Source organism: Squalius cephalus (genome assembly GCF_949319135.1).
Source record: "Squalius cephalus genome assembly, chromosome: 1".
NCBI classification, from domain to species: domain Eukaryota; kingdom Metazoa; phylum Chordata; class Actinopteri; order Cypriniformes; family Leuciscidae; genus Squalius; species Squalius cephalus.
The window spans coordinates 48550557-48570613 of record NC_137122.1 but is presented as its reverse complement, the minus strand read 5'-3'; the positions used below and the strand labels follow the sequence as shown (position 1 = coordinate 48570613).

General features: G+C 39.0%; 1 protein-coding gene across 1 annotated transcript; it reads left to right on the top strand.

Annotated features, from left to right (window-relative positions):
- The first annotated feature begins 390 nt into the window (after nt 1-390).
- On the top strand, nt 391-19921 carry smarca4a (SWI/SNF related BAF chromatin remodeling complex subunit ATPase 4a). The gene is made up of 34 exons (XM_079868648.1): nt 391-498; nt 2484-2770; nt 2887-3019; nt 3858-4295; nt 4636-4734; nt 4899-5151; nt 5294-5420; nt 6532-6705; nt 6861-7034; nt 7180-7356; nt 7466-7513; nt 7980-8110; nt 8282-8336; nt 9181-9290; nt 9419-9566; nt 9677-9840; nt 11204-11270; nt 11428-11538; nt 11648-11890; nt 12030-12143; nt 12899-13006; nt 13091-13177; nt 13269-13315; nt 13404-13570; nt 13714-13877; nt 14954-15181; nt 15283-15360; nt 15469-15687; nt 15775-16037; nt 16724-16829; nt 17022-17123; nt 17534-17666; nt 17807-17943; nt 19267-19921. The coding sequence occupies exons 2-34, from the start codon at nt 2549-2551 to the stop codon at nt 19297-19299; spliced, it is 4860 nt and encodes a 1619-aa protein (XP_079724774.1). The 5' UTR covers nt 391-498; nt 2484-2548; the 3' UTR covers nt 19300-19921.
- Nucleotides 19922-20057: the final 136 nt, after the last annotated feature.

Genomic DNA, 20057 nt, shown 5'->3' with positions numbered 1-20057 from the left:
AGAAAGGAAAATCGAGATAATTGAATTCCTCGTTCAACACTTGGTGCCATATTACAGAAACATAACTCAGAATCGTATGTGTTTGGTAAACATGACGATTTCAGACAGGCTTTCCTTTTTACAACATTCATTCTCAGAACCTGATTTATTACTATGCTACAAAACAAAACAAAAAAATAGACTACGCTACAAAAACTAAAAATATATACAGATATAAAAAGTAGGTTTTCAGTAGGTAACCAGCAGCGACACCCATCCCCCATTGCGCCATGCAGTCTACATTCCATCCTACATGATGAGGCTCAACCCAACGGCTTCCGGTCGCTGATGTTAGGGGGCGCTCGCGAGCCGCCGACTGATGCATGCACAGGCCGCTCTAGAGATGCAATCAGACCAGATGGGAGGGGGGAGTGAGAAGGAAAAAGGAACTAGCTGAGCTGCCCTTTGTTTCTAGATTTGCCGAAGAGTACGGGGAAGAGACCGGCGCGAATCTACACTGTAAGTCACGCTCTAAACACGGCACAATGTTTGTAGAACACATGACGTCACGGCGGACTTTTAAACTGATACATTTTTGGAACGGCGATAGAACGCGAGCGAGTTCTTTGTATCGCCGGTTCGCTTGTGCTCCGATCAGTCCGACATTACAGTGCCAGAGCAGCGGCAGAATGAATGAAGAAGTTTTGGTAATGTAACGCGAGCGGGGTACCGGGGTCAAGCGTACGGAAGGCGGGTGGGATCAATCACCTTTAAAAAGATGCTCGCGGTGTTTATCTCTCTGCTCGAGTTGAGCATCTCAAATTATTTCCTTTTTTTTTTTTAAAGCACACACAGACAAGGAGAAGCACAGCATGGCCGACTGTAATCACACATACACACAAACCGGCCTTTTGCCCTTCTTTGTCTTTCCTTTTCGCTCTTGTTTATTAATTTCAAACCATTTAAAATGGTGTATATATACCGTTTAAACTCTGCTCCAACACACACCGTCTTGTGAACACATATCGGGAATGTTTTAACCAGTTAAAAGTCGTTTTGTTTTATGTCTTTGGTTTTAATGGAGCTCTAATCTTCCTCTTGTTCCCTAACGTTAGATCGTTCACGTCCTCAAAAATCACTAAAATAGTTATCGCTTTGCCACAATTTCTGGTACCTTTGTGAAATTTCCTGCAGCATTATAACGTGATTTATTACAACGTTGAAAACAAATATTAGTGAAGTTAATGGGATATTGTTGGCTAATGTTTAGCTATTCAGTGTTAGCAGGCTGCTAACTCTCGTTAGCCTTTGGGGGGAAATTTGACGTTTAATCTTTTTAGCACTGTTTATTAAAACTGTTTTTGATATGTTTGTTTTGCACCAATATTAAAAAGAAGTGTTTGTGAATATTTGGTTATTTTTTGTATATATAACCCCGCTGAAAGCTTGTTAACCGGCATATTCATTTAGCAAGTAATTAATTACCTCATTAAAGTTAATTGTTTTGCATTATTTAGACCTCAGAATGTATTTTCAGCTGTTTCATAAATGAAATCCTATTATGAGGACCGGTAGAAGACGTACTTTATTTTATTATATAGTTAACCCCGGGGCTAGTTGTCAATTTTGGCTCCAGTAAACATTTCTTATTTGTGTCAGTGTTATACTGTTTCTTTGCTACAAAACACTATTGAACTTTTCCGTTGTTATTGCAGTTATTAAAATGATACATATTCCGCTTGTCATTATATAGCTGACTGTTGTCTGAATGTATGCCAGTGTAGGCTGTTTACAGCAATAACGAAATTGTAATATTAGTGTTGAGGATTTATTTATTTTTTGTACAAATTCTTATTTAAGTTTTCACTGCTAAAGAAAACACATCTGTGTAATTTTATATTCATATAATTTTTTAATATAAAGGCTTTTTATTGTTGTTTTTCATGGTTTAAGGCAAGGTAATTACTTACGATTTGTTTCAAAGTCACTTTTGAACAATTTTGAACATTTTAAAATTAAAAATATCATATTTTGCATTTTTTAAAGTGACAAAAATGTTGATACAGCCTACAATAGGCTAAATGAAATGCAATCTGATTTCAAAATGCAAAGCCTCCTTTGGGGTCTTCACTAAAATGTATTCACTGACATACATTAAGGCACAGATTAATTAACCCATTTTCTTTTCTTATTTCAAGGGCCGTCCTTTTGTAGCCATAACTGGATTAATCTGAAGTGCATGTGATGTATACACTGTAATGTGTTTTTACAGTTGTACAGAAAATTAGTTTTTTTATTAATTGAGGGTTGTGGTTGGTTGCTATATACATGAGTATGAGCTTGTGGAAATATTTTTATTTCTCCTTTCATTCCCATCATTATCATTAGCTAAAATAGTTTTATACAGTATATATTATACATATGCTGTTTTTAAGCTAGTTTCGGCATGTTTAATGTGGTGTTGTTTATCAAGCTGCTGGAATTCATCCTATTTTCTTTCCCAGGCCTTCTGAAAACAGTTACAGAACACTGTTTTTCCGCCTCTTACTACTTCTGGCTCTGCTGAGCGATGTCCACCCCTGACCCTCCTATGGGCGGGACCCCTCGGCCGGGCCCTTCCCCGGGCCCTGGGCCGTCTCCAGGGGCCATGTTAGGGCCTAGTCCTGGACCCTCACCTGGCTCTGCTCATGGCATGATGGGCCCCAGCCCTGGGCCCCCCACCTCAGGACACCCACTACCTCCACAGGGCCCCTCAGGTTACCCCCAGGACAACATGCACCCGATGCACAAGGTACTGACAGGTTTTATCCACATGCATCTGATTCATTTTTAGTTGTGTTCCATGTTTTATTTATGCTGTTTGGTCCATATCATTGAGTCATTATTTATTTTTTTTATTGTTTGAAGCCCATGGAAGGCATGCACGAGAAAGCCATTCCCGAAGATCAACGCTACGGTCAAATGAAGGGTATGGGCATGAGACAGGGTGGGCACAGTGGCATGGGACCCCCACCCAGTCCTATGGACCAGCACTCTCAAGGTATCTATCTATTGTTCTGTCTGTTGTTCTTTTTATCTATCTGTCATTCTATTAATCTTTCTAACTCATTCTATCAATGATATATTATGTAATATACACATGCACATGTGTGAAATGTAGGATATGCAGATGTTTTGATGCACTCTGTGTTATATGGCAAACAGATGGTGTGCTCGCTGCTAAACTGTTGAGACTGGGTTTAAAAAAGCCATCCAACCTGTTTGCTCACATTTCCCTTTGATGTGCACTGCTTTGTTCCTCCACTGGGGCCGCACACACGCTTATTTTCCAGATAGAGAAATGTAGATTGAATGGGGTTACCCTTTTGAAACGGAAAGACAGACAGTTGTTGGAAACCACAAAGTCATGACAGAAAAAGAAACAAATATTATAAGCAAGCAACAGACATGAGTGTTTTGTGTTTTCTGCAGCTCTGTAATTGTTGTCCACATGCCTAAATTTTACTAATGGCTTGACAATTTTGTCCAGAAAATTTGACATTTTATTTAAAGTTTGCATTTATATTTGTCATAATCTACCAATATAATCTAATATCTTTGTATTTGCCTTAAAGCAAACATCACTGTTGTAATTGATCATACTTTTACCCCATCCCCAAGTATTAAACTGGTGTGTAACCTGTGTGTAACAGACATGAATGACACTTCAAATTGGGATTTATGTACTATAATGCAATTCAGAATGCATTCGCAATTACATTAGCAATGGATTGAAAAACATCCATGACTCAGCAGTGAATTATGTGAGGGGATTTTTTGGGGAAAATCTAACAGTTACATTAAAAAAAAACAATGACATTTTCTTTAATTTCTTCCAGGTTATCCCTCTCCTCTTGGCGGTTCTGATCATGCCCCCAGCCCGGTACCTTCTAACGGTCCTCCATCTGGCCCCATGATTCCATCTGGTCCTGGTGCTGTCCCAATGGAGGGTGGTGACCCTCAGAACCGGAGCGTAGGTGCAGGTTCGGGACCCAGCGGAGGACCTCCAAATGCAGGTGGGCCTGGTGGACCCGGCGGACCCACTCCTTTCAACCAAAACCAGCTTCACCAGCTGCGGGCACAGATCATGGCCTATAAGATGCTGGCGCGTGGGCAGCCTCTACCTGACCACCTGCAGATGGCGGTGCAGGGAAAGCGGCCCATGCCAGGCATGCAGCAGGGGATGCCCAACATGCCCCCTGCTTCAGGACAAGGAGCAGGACCTCTTGGACCAGGTGGCCCTGTTCCTGGGGGACCCAACTACAATCGACCTCCTGGTAAGATGACATTTCATAAAAAGTTCATAGCTCTCAAAAAATGCTTTCCTATGGTCAGCCTACAGCGTGAAATTAAAGCTGAAAAACATTGCCCTACCGTACCTTTAAGATTCTGTTATTTACAAATACTTGATGTATTGTAACATTTTATTCTTTTTAAATAAGCTTTCAGTCTTTCAAAATGCAAAAAAATCTTCTAAACGGTCTAATTGCAAAGTAAAATTGAACAACTTTTTCTTTGGTCTTATAATGTTTTGGACATGTTCTTGACAGATTTTGGCAGATTCTTACAATTAATTTATTTTAATCTTATTCCATTACAATTGTTTGGATGTTTCAGGAATGGTTGGTCCAAACATGCCTCCTCCAGGACCCTCTGGTGTTCCTCCAGGCCTGCAGGGACAACCCACCAATGGGCCACCTAAATCTTGGCCTGAAGGTCAGTAAATTGTGAAAATTGTCCACAGTCACTACCAATAAGCAATTTAAATGTAGACTTTGCATTGAATCCGGGAAACCTCAACAGCTATCAGAGTTGTATTAAATGAATTTCTGAGAAAGTAATTTCTTAGTCGCATATTTACGATGCATTTGTAATTCCAGGGCCCATGGTGAACGCTGCCGCCCCTGCAAGTGCCCCACAGAAGCTGATACCTCCTCAGCCCACGGGCCGCCCTTCTCCAGCGCCACCTTCAGTTCCTCCTGCTGCATCTCCCGTCATGCCCCCTCAGACCCAGTCTCCAGGACAACCGGCCCAGCCGCCCATGGTCCTGCATCAGAAGCAGAACCGCATCACACCCATCCAGAAACCTCGGGGACTTGACCCAGTGGAGATCCTCCAGGAGAGAGAGTACAGGTGAGATGAGGGTATCCTGATGTGTTTAGGCAAGAAATGGCAAATGTTTTAGAGTAAAACGCACTCATTAAATTAAATTCTGCGAACACCACCTTGTTAACTGGTTTCCCCAACATTTGATGATGTTGTTTCCATCGGTCAGGTTGCAAGCTCGTATTGCTCATCGTATTCAGGACCTGGAGAACCTTCCAGGCTCTCTGGCTGGAGACCTGAGGACCAAAGCCAACATTGAGCTCAAGGCACTTAGGCTCCTGAACTTTCAGAGACAGGTATGACTTGCATCATATTATTTAGGGATGTGCCCGAGTTACGAGGTTTAGTCACAAGCTCTTAGTATAAAGCTGTTTAATATAAAGTTCTATTCAAGTTCTGGTATAAAGTATAGGCAAAAAAAAGTATTAATTTTCCAGGCCTTTCCGAATAAGGTATTTGGCTTCGGACACATTATTATTATTATCATCATCATCATCATCATCATTATTATTATTATTATTATTATTATTATTATTATTATTATTATTATTATTATTATTCAATTACTGTTTCATTTTTATTTTTTATATATGCGTTTATTTATTTATCCATTATTTGTAATTTATACATTATTTTTATTTAATTTATTTTATGTATGTGTTAATACTATTATGTATTTATATGCCATTATCATGCATTTATTTATTAATTATTTTTCTTATAAATGATAACAACAAAAAATTATTTAAACATGATTTCCCAAAAAATATCTCACATCTCAATAATTATAATGCATAATGCTCTGGAAGGTGGTTGTAATTGAGTTCAGCCAAGTCCTGCCTCATTTTAAAGGGATATTTCACCGCTGGAAAGATGAATGTGTATTTAAATTGGGTCATTTATATAGTAGAAATGTGAAATTATTTTAGAAGTTGGTGCCTTCTAGACAGAGAAAAGCCAGAAAATGTATTTTTGTGGATGAAAGACAACAACTCCCAGAATGCACTTGCTTCGCTGCCCTACCAAACCACGCTTACCAGTTACAGAGGGCAGTATCGGAAGAAATGACACAACTAGGCGACTAGTCGACTCAACTGAAAAGACGCCGTTTTATCGTGAGATCCCCCTATGGGCGGGTTGAAAACATGCAGAACGAGCTCCTACTACTGGCTGTAGTCTCGAGCCTCTGGACAAAAAAGCCTCTGATGACGCAAAATGACGATTTTTGCGTCATCTGAGGTTTTTTCCAGACACACAATACAGAAATCTCTCGTCTCAGGGGGACATGAGGGAGGGAAGCACGGTCATTCGAAAATACTACCGGGTTTTTACTAATACAAAGCTTAATGCTAATCGGTGAAGTATCCCTTTAATGGTTTTTGACCCATGTTGTCCATGCCAACACAGCTCCGGCAGGAAGTCGTAGTGTGCATGCGGCGCGATACGGCCCTGGAGACCGCGCTGAACGGCAAGGCCTACAAGCGCAGCAAGAGACAGTCCCTGCGTGAAGCTCGCATCACTGAGAAACTGGAGAAACAGCAGAAGATCGAGCAGGAACGCAAGCGTCGACAGAAACATCAGGTACGGGACCATTTTGGCCTGTTCTTTTAGAGTTCAGTCATGAGACTGTTTTACAAAAGATCTGTACAAACTAATGTTTTAAATATGACCTGATTCACAAATGACAAAAGACATTGTTTGTGACGGAACCGCCTGTTCTTATATTGCATTTGTAGGAATATCTCAACAGCATCCTGCAGCATGCTAAAGACTTCAAGGAATACCATCGCTCCATCACCGCAAAGATGCAGAAAGTGACCAAAGCCGTAGCCACGTACCATGCCAACACTGAGAGAGAGCAGAAGAAGGAGAACGAGCGTATCGAGAAGGAGAGAATGAGAAGGCTGATGGTGAGGAGATGCACAGACTTCCCATATTTTCTTGAAATAAGAAACGTTTTTTTGACTTGACAACAACTCAACTTTAGAAATAAAATTAAAGCATTTTTGTCGGAACAAATATCTAAGAAAAGTATGTTTTGTGTGTTTCTCCCAGGCTGAAGATGAAGAGGGCTACAGGAAGCTGATCGATCAGAAGAAAGACAAACGTCTGGCTTACTTGCTGCAGCAGACGGACGAGTATGTGGCCAACCTCACCGAGCTCGTCAGGGCTCACAAAGCTGTCCAGGCCCTCAAAGACATGAAGAAGAAGAAGAAGAAAAAGAAGAAGAAGGTGAGCGGATTTAATGGAGTAGAATGGGTTCCGTAATGGAATCTAAATGGAGTTGTCTTTGTTTTTCCAGTAGTGTGTGAGATCTGTATGTCTGCTTTTCTACTCACAGAAGCCAGAGAACGCAGAGGGTGTTCCTGCTCTCGGCCCAGATGGAGAGGTGAGATCTTAAAATTGGCAGATATTTGGCTTTTTACAATTAGCTTGGCTGGTCATTTGTGCTAATGCATCTCTTGTGGCGATTTGATTCAAAATAAGTTTTTTTTTTTTTCTCCCTTTTTTAAAGTTTTGTTTAAAATTTGAAGGTTTAATTGAAAAAAATGTGGGTATATCATGTCTAATTGCAGATATTTCTTGGACATGTTGCAGCTGCAGTTGAGAATCACTGTTACATATTGTATTGTATTATGTTATATATATATATATATATATATGCTTTTATGTATTTATCATTCAATTATTTTAATTTCTTATATATGTATTTATTATTTTATGTATTTATATATGATTATTATATGTATTTATATATTTGTAATTTTCTCATAACTTCATTGCAACTTCATTTTTTATCAGTTATCAGTATATATATATATATAAAATATATATGTTTTTGTCTCCCATTGTAGCCTCTGGATGAGACCAGTCAAATGAGTGATTTACCGGTGAAGGTGATTCACGTGGACAGTGGGAAGATTCTCACCGGCATGGACGCTCCTAAAGCTGGACAGCTGGAGACTTGGCTGGAGGTGAATCCAGGGTGAGTGAGACACACTTTGGGCATCTCATTATTTCAAAATATGAGTATATGCTAAATGAAAAGGGTTGGAGTAGCACATCACAACAATTTTATCCCTAATATAGTATATTTATATTTATCTGACTAAAGCAGTAGGTTTGTTTGAATGTTATTTCGTTGATTTTTCTGTAGGTACGAGGTTGCCCCGCGGTCAGATAGTGAAGATAGTGGCTCAGAGGAGGAAGAGGTATGGCTGTTCTTCAGCTCTCATATCTAGATGTTCAGCATCTCTTGAGACACTGTGCTTTCTGAAAGGGCTTTAAACGCATTTGAAGAGAAAACTCTAGTGTGTGGGTGTGTGTTTTCAGCCTTGAGCTGTCAGTAAGTAGGCCATCATCAGAATAAGATTAATGTCTATTTTACCGTGAGATACTGCTGCCATGACCTGATACAGATAGCAAATATTTGCCTTTATGCACATTTTAACTTTCTGATACTGGTGTCCAATACAGTAGGCTGGTATTTAAAGGCCATTTTAACAATTCACAATACATTCTGTAACCTCAGTTAAATTTGATTTATGATCACAAATTAATTATATAATTACACAATTTGAAACAATCTATTATTGGTGGTTGTCCAGTAGTTTTACATTTGTATACATTTCATAACCTATTAATTTAATGAATTATATTTATAAACACAAATTATACAGAATAAAAAAATGGAAAGAAATTAGAATTATGTATAATTAATTAATTACAAGTCAAATTTATTAAATAGATTATGAAATGTATAAAATATAAAACTACTGGACAACCACATAAATCATTTTTCTAAATGTATAATTACATAAATATTATAAAAAAAAACGACCCTGTTATTTATGGGGTTAGTAGTTTTACATTTATACATTTCATAACCATTATTTATAATCACAAAATATATCAAATTAAAATATTACGTATATGTAAAATTAATGATTACAAAAAGCATCTAGATATATCAGCATCTATGTTTAACTTATTAGAGTTGAGTTCATATCTTTACATTTTATGGTATTAATGCACCATTGTATTTTCTTCTTAAAGGATGACGACGAGGAGCATCAGCCCTCTCAGGCCCCAACAGAGGAGAAGAAGATCATTCCAGATCCAGACTGTGAGGATGTGTCTGAGGTGGACGTCCAGCACATCATTGAGTACGTTACTGGCTTAAAGCTGTACTTTTTACTTTATACAAATGGGCTCATGTCTGACCCGTCCCATGGTCCTTTTGTAATTCTATTGCCATAATGGTGTATATAAATAAGATCCCTCTCTCTCGCAGGCATGCCAAGCAGGATGTTGACGATGAATACGGTAGCGCAGCGTTCGCTCGCGGCCTACAGTCTTACTACGCCGTGGCTCACGCCGTCACGGAGAGGGTGGATAGACAGTCGAGCCTGCTAATCAACGGCCAGCTCAAACAGTACCAGGTACACGCATACAGACCAACCAAACTGCAAATACACCTAGATGATCTATTTGAACTGCTGAGATTGATAAATGGCATGTGCTGAAGTTCTTGCATCTGTCCTGTCTGCAGATCAAAGGTCTAGAGTGGCTGGTGTCTCTGTATAACAATAACTTGAACGGCATTTTGGCTGATGAAATGGGTTTGGGAAAAACCATCCAGACCATCGCACTCATCACCTACCTCATGGAGTACAAACGCCTCAACGGACCCTTCCTCATTATCGTCCCCCTCTCGTGAGTCACTTTTCACACTCTACACCAGGGCTATTCTATTAGCTTCATTCGAGGGGGGGTTGGTTTGGGGGTTTAGCTTATTTATTGAAACATAACAGTATTGCAGATATATAAGATGTATACCATAATAAATAAAAACGTGATAATTTACAGCTGTGTGCAACTATTTACTATGAATATACGAATATATGAATTATACAAGCTGATAGCTATTGGTAAGAATTATTTTATAGGCTTTAAATGAAAATATTCTGACACTGTGACTTTGTAACCACAGATAAAACCATGCATGGATACTCACTCACTACCACTGTATAAAAATGCCTAAACACCTTCACAAGGACATCATTTCATAACAAAAATGAGTTATATATTCCTCTACCCACCTAATAAATCTAATGCAGTATAAATGACTGTTTCATCTGATTTAAAACTAGTTAAATTATTGAGTAATTTGTGGTTTGTAACAGAGGTGTGTCGCTTCTCGCTGGATGTCGCAACGCTGTTTAATAATGTTGATCGGGAGTAAACGCAACTTCAAATATTGCCAGTGGGTGGAGTCAGGCTCTGACCAGGGGTTTAGTTACCCTTTAAGCTTGCGTTCTGTTGTCCACTGGGCCGTGCGTATTTCAAACTAGTGAAACAACTGAAAATAGCGCTATTTGTTGTTACTGTACTGACTGAGAAAGCGCTTCAGATGATTCAGTTACAGATTCAGTCCGAACGAATCAGAAAGGTTTTAGACCGTTATGTAAGCGCGTTTGGCCAGTTCATGGAAAAGAAAGAATCGAAACAAAAGAATGATTAATTCACGAATGATTGGTATCGCTGGTTCATTCGACAAAAATACGGGGCACATAAAAACTGCTGAAATATTTGCACGGAAAACGTTTCTCAGGTCAGTCAGAGCGCCCATGGTACGCAAAGTGCGGATAGCCGTACAGCTACAGGTGTCAATGCGACCACGCATCAAACCAAATTAGCCGGAAAAGAGGAGGAGGGATGTTTGGGGTGCCCTCGGGCCGCATGGAGATGTTTTCGTGGGCCGCCAATGGAATAGCCCTGCTCTACTCTAAGAAATACACATTTTTGATAGATGACTTAAATATCTATATTTGGAAAGAATTTATCTTTCTAGAATGATTGGGGTGATTTTGTTGGTGAGTGCATCTGCATAAAAAAAAAAAACTTTTTGTATGAATCGTCCTTTTGGGCTGAAAAATGTGGGGTGTTTACATGTGTAATATACTCTTTGCAAGAACAAACTTAAACCTTTTTGCCATTTTTGTATTATTGGTCTATTATATTTGGAAACATTTCAACACAAATCATTTCAGTAATATTTATTTGTTTTCTCTTACAGGACTCTGTCGAACTGGGTGTACGAGTTTGATAAGTGGGCTCCATCTGTGGTGAAAATTTCTTACAAGGTAGTTACTTGATACATTTATGTAGTATTTAAATTATGTCAAAAAACTGGTTTTCCAAAAATGAATGCAAAGGAATACAAAATAAAACTGTATCTGGAGAACCATGTAGAATATTACAGGATTGTTAACTCATTTTCTTTGCTTGTTTTCGTCTTAGGGCTCTCCTGCTGCTCGCCGTGCGTTCCTTCCCATTTTGCGCAGCGGCAAGTTCAACGTGCTTGTCACCACTTACGAGTACATCATCAAAGACAAGCAAGTGCTGGCCAAGGTACAGACCTGCCGATTGTCAAGTTATCATTGTTTTGCATTTGTTTTGCAAAGCTTTTTGACTGCGTGCTACTTGTTCAGTTCCTAATGATTCTCTCTGTCTCTCTCAGCTCCGCTGGAAGTACATGATAGTGGACGAAGGTCACCGTATGAAGAACCACCACTGTAAACTGACTCAGGTGTTGAACACACACTACCTGGCGCCCAGGCGTGTGCTGCTCACCGGCACGCCGCTGCAGAACAAGCTGCCCGAGCTGTGGGCGCTGCTCAACTTCCTGCTGCCCACCATCTTCAAGAGCTGCAGCACCTTCGAGCAGTGGTTCAACGCTCCGTTCGCCATGACTGGGGAGAAGGTAAGCTGATTTCAAATCCAGACGCAAGAGAAGATTTAGTAGGTGTACTCGCACATTTGGACTGGATACGACAAATTGAAATTCTGTTTTTGTGTCATCTTGCTCTGTAAACGTAGTCGTGCAATGTTATGTTTTAAAGGTGGACCTGAATGAAGAAGAGACCATTCTGATCATCCGTCGTCTGCACAAAGTGCTCCGCCCCTTCTTGCTCAGGAGACTCAAGAAGGAAGTGGAGGCCCAACTGCCGGAGAAGGTTTGTTTTTGTGCTTGCAAACTATTCAGATATAACGATTCTATTTTTCATTCTTTAAACTATTCAATATAGATCTCAATTTGTGTTTGTCCTGAAATACGATAAGGTTTTGTTTTTTTCTCCCTCCTCAATCAAAAGAAGGATAAAGTAATATTAAACATGTTTAATCCAAGAAATTGTAAAAATGTACAATATTCCAGGCATATTTTCCACAACGTTTTTTTTTACTAAATTAACACATAATATTTAACTATTTCTTTGTGTTTGTATGCCCCAAAATGACAGTGCTTAGTAATAGACAGCAATATTTATCTATATACACTACTGTTTAAAAGTTGTTTTCAAAATGATTTTTGAAAGTTTTTCATGCTCACCAAGGCTGTATTTGTTTGATCATAAATACTGTTTCTATTTTAGAATGTTATTTATTCCTGTGATCAAAGCTGAGCATCATTACTCCAGTCTTCTGAAATCATTCTAATAAGATGATTAATGCTCAAGAAACATTTTCTTTCATGATTCTTTGAATAGAATGTTTAAAAAGACTTTCACTTTTGATCATTTAATGCATCCCTGCTGAATAAAAGTAGTGAATATTTATATAAAAACATTTTAATACCCATGAAATGCCACATAGAGACTTGCCCGGTTATTAATCGATTCACTGAAAAGAACTAAATGGCATGTTTGCTACAGAAGCTTCTTTTTTTTATGTTGAAAAGTGAATTTGTCTGTCTCTGTTTCCTTGCGTTCAGGTGGAATATGTGATCAAGTGCGACATGTCGGCTCTACAGAGAGTGCTGTACAGACACATGCAGGCTAAAGGAGTGCTGCTCACCGACGGCTCGGAGAAAGACAAGAAGGTGAGCAGACGGGATTCACGCCGAGAATGTGTGAGGAACGTTCAGTGTCTTTGAACTGGTCTAATATCCATCTACCTGTTACAGGGTAAAGGAGGCACTAAGACTCTGATGAACACTATTATGCAGTTGAGGAAGATTTGTAACCACCCGTACATGTTCCAGCACATTGAGGTGATCATTTGTTTCACATATTCTCTGCCTATGAGGTGTTTTTCATCCTGTATTGCTTATCTTGACATATTTTTTGTTGTCTGTTTTGCAGGAATCTTTCTCTGAGCACTTGGGCTTCACTGGAGGCATTGTTCAGGGGTATGTAGAGCACTTTTTCAAGTTTATAATTTTGCATTCTCGTTGGTTTTATCTGTGATTTACCATATTCTGTATCACCCTTCTTTAGACTTGATTTGTACCGTGCCTCTGGTAAGTTTGAGCTGCTAGACCGTATCCTGCCGAAGCTCCGCGCCACCAACCACAAAGTGCTACTCTTCTGTCAGATGACCTCGCTCATGACCATTATGGAGGACTACTTCGCCTACCGCAACTTCAAATACCTGCGTCTGGACGGTGAGTTGACTTTGACCAGGTTCACATAGAATCATGTGTCATTTTTTTTAATTTAATTAAAGGTCTTAGATTTAATAGTTCATTAAAGACTATCAGTCAAGTTACAGACAGTCTAATCGTGTTGATATCTTTTGTCCTTGTAGGAACCACTAAGGCTGAGGATCGTGGCACGTTGCTGAAGAACTTTAATGATGCGTCCTTTAATTATTTCATCTTTCTGCTGAGCACCAGAGCAGGAGGTCTGGGGCTGAACCTGCAGTCTGCTGACACTGTTATCATCTTTGACAGCGACTGGAACCCTCACCAGGTACAATACTGTCCCTTGAAATATTTAGTTGTTTATTAAGAGGGGGAGCTCTTAATGTCCACTGACAAAAGTGACTATTTTTCACAAATCCTACTCACTTTATTATAGACAGAATAGTTGTATTAGATCTAACATAATGTATGGAATAGAGTCTTTGGAATCATTAGTAATAAATCTTTAGGATAGATTCATTGTCGATTAGAATACTTTGTTCGGAATTGTATCATTTGAATCTTAAGAGTCTTTGTAGCATAAAATGTATGAATGTTAATTTGTCATTTTTAATCTTTGCAGAATCTAATCTTTAGTATAAAATCATTGTGGAACAGAATCTTTGGAATCAGTAGTAAAGAATCTTTAGAATAATTCAGTGTTGAATAGAATCTTCGGTAAAAAAAAAAATAGTTAAAAAAAAATTTGTAAAAAAAAAAGTTATAATTAAATTCATTGCAGAAACTTTAGTATAAAATCAATTTAGAATAGAATCTTTAGAATCATTAGTTAAAGGATCTTTAGAATAGATTCATTGTTGAGTAGAATCTTCTGTCTAGCATTATTGTACAATATAATCTTTAGAATTATTGGAATTGTAGAATAGAATGTATAATTGAATGTTCATTTTTATATAGCCTATATATTTTTACAATATCCATTGTGGAATAGAATCATTTGAATAGCATCACTGTAAAATAGAATATCTAATTAATTGTAGAATAAAATGTATAAGAGTTAATTTATGAACATACTAATGTTCATTTGTTAATTCGTCTTTATTCATAATACATTGTTCATTATACAACTTGAAATGTTAAAAATTGATTTATGGAGAAATGAACATCACCCTCAATTATAATATAATAAGTGTAATAAATGCTTAAAATGTTTTACATTGCTTATTGTTAAGTGTTAGCATTTAAGCTTTAGTCGAATCTGTGTAAAAGATTCAATGCATGTATCTACAAAGTTGTTCAATAGAATCTTTGGAGTCTCTGTATTGCTATAATATTTCTTGATTTTATGAGTCTGAATTCCGCAATATTTTATGTCTCTGATCGCCTCTCTTTGTTTCCTCATAGGATCTGCAAGCCCAGGATCGCGCCCATCGTATCGGGCAGCAGAATGAGGTGCGCGTGCTGCGTCTGTGTACCGTGAACAGCGTGGAGGAGAAGATCCTGGCCGCTGCCAAATACAAACTGAACGTGGACCAGAAGGTCATCCAGGCCGGCATGTTCGACCAGAAATCCTCCAGCCATGAGCGCAGGGCTTTCCTGCAGGCCATCCTGGAGCACGAAGAGCAGGATGAGGTACAGACACTCATTTATCATGGGCAGTTTCAGTGTCCTGTGGACAGGCTCCGTTTTCTGTTGCTGACGTTCACTCTCCTTTGTTTTCTCTCTTTTCTCAGGAGGAAGATGAAGTACCCGATGACGAGACCGTTAATCAGATGATCGCTAGAAGCGAGGAAGAGTTCGATCACTTCATGGTCAGGAGTGCTACTTGTTTTCGTTTAACCTTTGTCAACTTGACACTTTTTTTTTTCTTTTTTTTTCAACTTTGTTATTCCAATTCTTCCTGATTTCATTTCGACCAGCGCATGGATCTTGACCGCCGTCGTGAAGAGGCTCGTAACCCGAAGCGCAAACCCCGGCTGATGGAGGAGGATGAGCTGCCCACCTGGATCATGAAGGATGATGCGGAGGTGGAGAGGCTCACCTGCGAAGAAGAGGAGGAGAAGATCTTCGGCCGCGGCTCCCGTCAGAGGAAGGAGGTGGACTACAGCGACTCCCTCACGGAGAAACAGTGGCTGAAGGTGAATGAGGAATCCCCACACATCACATTGTGTTGATTCGTTTGTTGTAAAATGGCAAGCGTATTGACCTATGTTACTGCTTCTCAGGCCATCGAGGAAGGCACCCTTGATGAGATTGAGGAGGAGGTGCGCCACAAGAAAACGACCCGCAAGAGGAAGCGTGACCGTGACCTCGACCTTCCAGGCCCAGCCACGCCCAGCTCCAGTGGGCGGAGCAGAGATAAAGATGACGACAGTAAGAAGCAGAAGAAACGCGGCCGTCCTCCTGCCGAAAAACTCTCTCCCAACCCTGCCACGCTCACCAAGAAGATGAAGAAGACCGTGGATGCCGTTATCAAATACAAGGATGGGTTAGTCTCTTCGATCATGTTCCTGTCTAATTTTTTTCTCAGTTTGAATCATGAACATGCTTGCAGAGTGTAGACCCGCTGATGTGTTGTAGAATGTGTGTACAAAATTTCTATTATGATTGACGTTTGCAGATCAATTTAAGCTGCATATTTCATGGTTAAAGGCAATTTATTTTGCATTCATACATTTGGTTGATGGTTTAATCTGAAGAAGTTTACACTGCTTTGTAAATGTTTTTTTTTTAGTTTACGCATGTTAACTTTGCGGGGAATCAAACCCATGATCTTGGCGTTGTGAGCGCTATTCTCTACTGTTTTAAGATTCAAGAAAAGATCATTTTTCAGAATTCTGTTTAAAATGTTATTATTTTAAAATGAAGCCATAGTTGCAAAACTGTTTATAAAATGTACATTTTGTAAATAAGTGTTTAAACATTTGTTGTTTGAACTTAATTTTAAGGGTTTACTCTTTTGGTGAATTATATTGAAATATATTATATTATTCATAACGGTTATATCCTGGTTTTTTAACATAATACAAGGGCTAGACAAACACAGTCTTTCCAAATGGTTCCAAACCAGATACATGCAGTGTTTCCATGCTTATAGAGATATTTTATGCTTTAATTGATGTAGATTAGATAACATTTTGGAGTAAAAAAATTTGTCACTGTATTTCTCAACAGCAATGGGAGGCAATTGAGTGAGGTGTTTATTCAACTGCCTTCTCGTAAAGAGCTACCGGAATATTACGAACTTATTCGCAAACCTGTGGACTTCAGGAAGATCAAGGTTTGTCAACCATTCATTTAAATGATTAATTTAAAGTTTTTGTTTTTTTTTACTTAAATTTGTTTCGCCTTATGAATGCTTTGGCTGGTTCACAAACACCCATTGAAACACACTAACAAAATCTCAATAGGTAATTCATAATAATATATTAGTAAATAAAGAGTGTTGAATCGTGTTCTCTGTTCTGTACAGGAGCGCATCAGGAGCCACAAGTACCGCAGTCTGAACGACCTGGAGAAAGACGTTATGCTGCTTTGCCAGAACGCTCAGACCTTCAACCTGGAGGGATCACTGGTAATATTCATCATCCATGTTGTTAAATTAATTACACCAATCAAAAAGCACTAATGGATAAGCTTGTTCTTAAGTTGGTAGGGCATTTTGTTTAATCTTTAAAGTTGTTTTTAGGACCATTAAGATGTTTTTGCATCATGACATTGACAATTAGGTTCACTTTCTCCCTTCACTTTATGCTAAATATACCCAAGATGTTTTATTATCATTAATATACTATTGTAGTTGTTGTTTTTTAGCATTTTTATATATTTTTTTTTATTTTAAAGTTTTATTAATTTTTAGCAATTTTTGTAAATGTCTTTATAATTTTTTTAAAAATTTCAGTTCACCTTTTAACTTGTTGAAAATAATAACCCTAGTTAGTCGCACTTCATTTAGCTGATTCAGATGAGATTATTATATTTCAGATCTACGAGGACTCTATCGTGCTGCAGTCTGTGTTCACCAGTGTGCGGCAGAAGATCGAGAAAGAAGTAGAGAGCGAGGGAGAAGAGAGTGAGGAGGAAGAGGACGAGGTAGATGAAGGATCGGAGTCTGAATGTAAGTATCTATGATGATGATGATGATACTGCCTCTGTTTTGTGAAATTCATTCTATTTTCTAAGCAGAGTGTCATGCATGTACAACTCAAATTTAATTGAAGTGAGTCCATGATTAACACACATATGTATGTGTTTTAGCTCGTTCCGTGAAGGTGAAGATAAAGCTGAGTCGAAAGGACAAGGTGGAGAGAGGGAAAGGAAGACGCCGAACTGGACGCAGCTCGCGCCCTAAACCTGTCGTTAGCGATGATGACAGTGAAGAGGACCAGGAAGAGGTACTTATGAATAATGAATATTGAACTTAAAGAGAGAGTTCATTTAGTAAAAAGCCTCGTCTTTTTCTCATCCTCATGCCATCCCCACCAAATGTGTATGACATTCTTTCTTCAGATAAATGCAACGCAAGTGAATCAGTGTCGCTTGTTTGACACTTTAAAACAGCGATCGTGATTTTAATCCATACGGCCTCAGTGGATCAACGGCCCTGTTTACACCTGGTATTAAGATGCATTTTGGTTGATCGGAACACAAGTAGACGAGGGAGACGCATTCCAGTTTACACCTGGTGTTTTAATCCGTCTCTTCTGTCCACTTTCAACCACTGAGGGTCGATGGGCAGTTAAATGTATGTGTTTTTTCAGATCTTTCGATCTAATTGACAAAAATAAGCTCATGTAGTTTACATGAACACGACCGGAGAAAACAGAAAAACATACGGAGAGCATCAGCTTTCGTTTCTTTTCTGACAGCTGCAAGACCATGCAAAGTTGACAAACTCAAAGTTTTAGACACCGTATTTATTTGCTTCACGTTTCACACTGATCGTAATCTACCTGGGGTTAACGTTGATCCTGGGTATTCATAAACTGCTGTTTCATACTGTACATTACTAAACCCTGGGTTAACATATTAGCAGTGTTAGTGTCATTGATTTAATGAACGCTGTGATAGGTTTACATAAATGCACAAGAATTGCGCATCCTCATATTATATATAGCCGACTTTACTATCAAGTTTGGATGAATGCCGTGATGTGTTAAATAGCACATTACGAATCCTCATATTATGGTCCTAGCGTTATAGCACTAACAAGCCTGCAAAAGGTCACAGCCTCTAGTGTACCTCTTGAGGCCAGGGGAGTGAGGTTTACTCACACAGCTCTTACTAGTGGGCCTCCGTTACACTCACCCCCTAAAACCTCATTACCATCCGGGTCACGGCACCAATGTGACTGGTTCGAATCCAGCTTGGAGTGGTACGTGTAAGACCGGTCTCAGCAGCATGGGAGTCGAGAGCAAAAGACCACAAAAGTGGTGTTAACGCTGCTCTGGAGAAGGGTTTCATAAATTACAAGTGTGAAACGTTCCTTTACCCAGGGTTAAAAGTGTTTAGAATGACGATAACCCGAGGTTAAGCACAGTGTGAAAAGCCCTAGAGATGAATTATTTACTATCTGAAAAAGGCGTATATATTGGGAATGGTTTGAGGGTGTGAGTTTCAGGTATGAGTGAACTATCCCTTTAAAGAAAAAGTATAGATATTAATATATTTATCCTCTTGTTTTTCACTTATGCTAATTGTTTTTCTGTTTTTTACAGGAGCATTCTGTCAGTGGCAGCGAAGATGATTAAACCTCTCCTTCAGGACCAATTTATGTCTCTCGCTCACTTCTGCAACAGATTCAACAGATGCCCTCTCCCGAGGGCCTAGTTTTACCCTTTTTTAGAGAGAGGACACTGATTAAATGAGAAAATGACACTATAAAATGCAGAAAAAAAGAAGGCCCCCCATTTGCATATTTAAGCAGACGATATCAATTTATGTATAGCAAGACAGTTTACGTATTGAGCTTTAGTCTTTTCTTTCCATATTTGTTTTTATGATTTTTCACAAGGACGTGACATAAGATGGACAGATATTTGACAGACTGACTCAGTGGACCAGTAAGAGTGGATCATGTTTCAATGTCTTCTTGATTTTAACCGTGTGAACATTACCCCTTCATCCCCCACCCCAGACCCCAGAACGCATGTTGTTTGTGGAAAACGCAACCAGTTAGTTCTCTTTCTGTTTTTCTCTTGATGTCTCTGTTTAAATTAAGATTGCAAACAGGATAAAGGTACTTCCTCCTCGTCAGGAGAAATGGGGGAGAATAGGGTGTAGGATTCTGTACTGTCAGTGTCACTGGATTTCCAAAATGCACAATAAAAGCGTCTCAGAAATACTCAATGCTTCTGAGGAGTTGTTTTGCACAAAGTCAAGACTTCAAAACTGGTGAAATGCATATAGTTCTGAGTAGAGATTGACCAATTCATAGTTTTCATCTGACACACCCTTTGTAGGAATGCCCTCCATTGCCTGCCAGTTATTTGTTCAAAGCACTAATGTA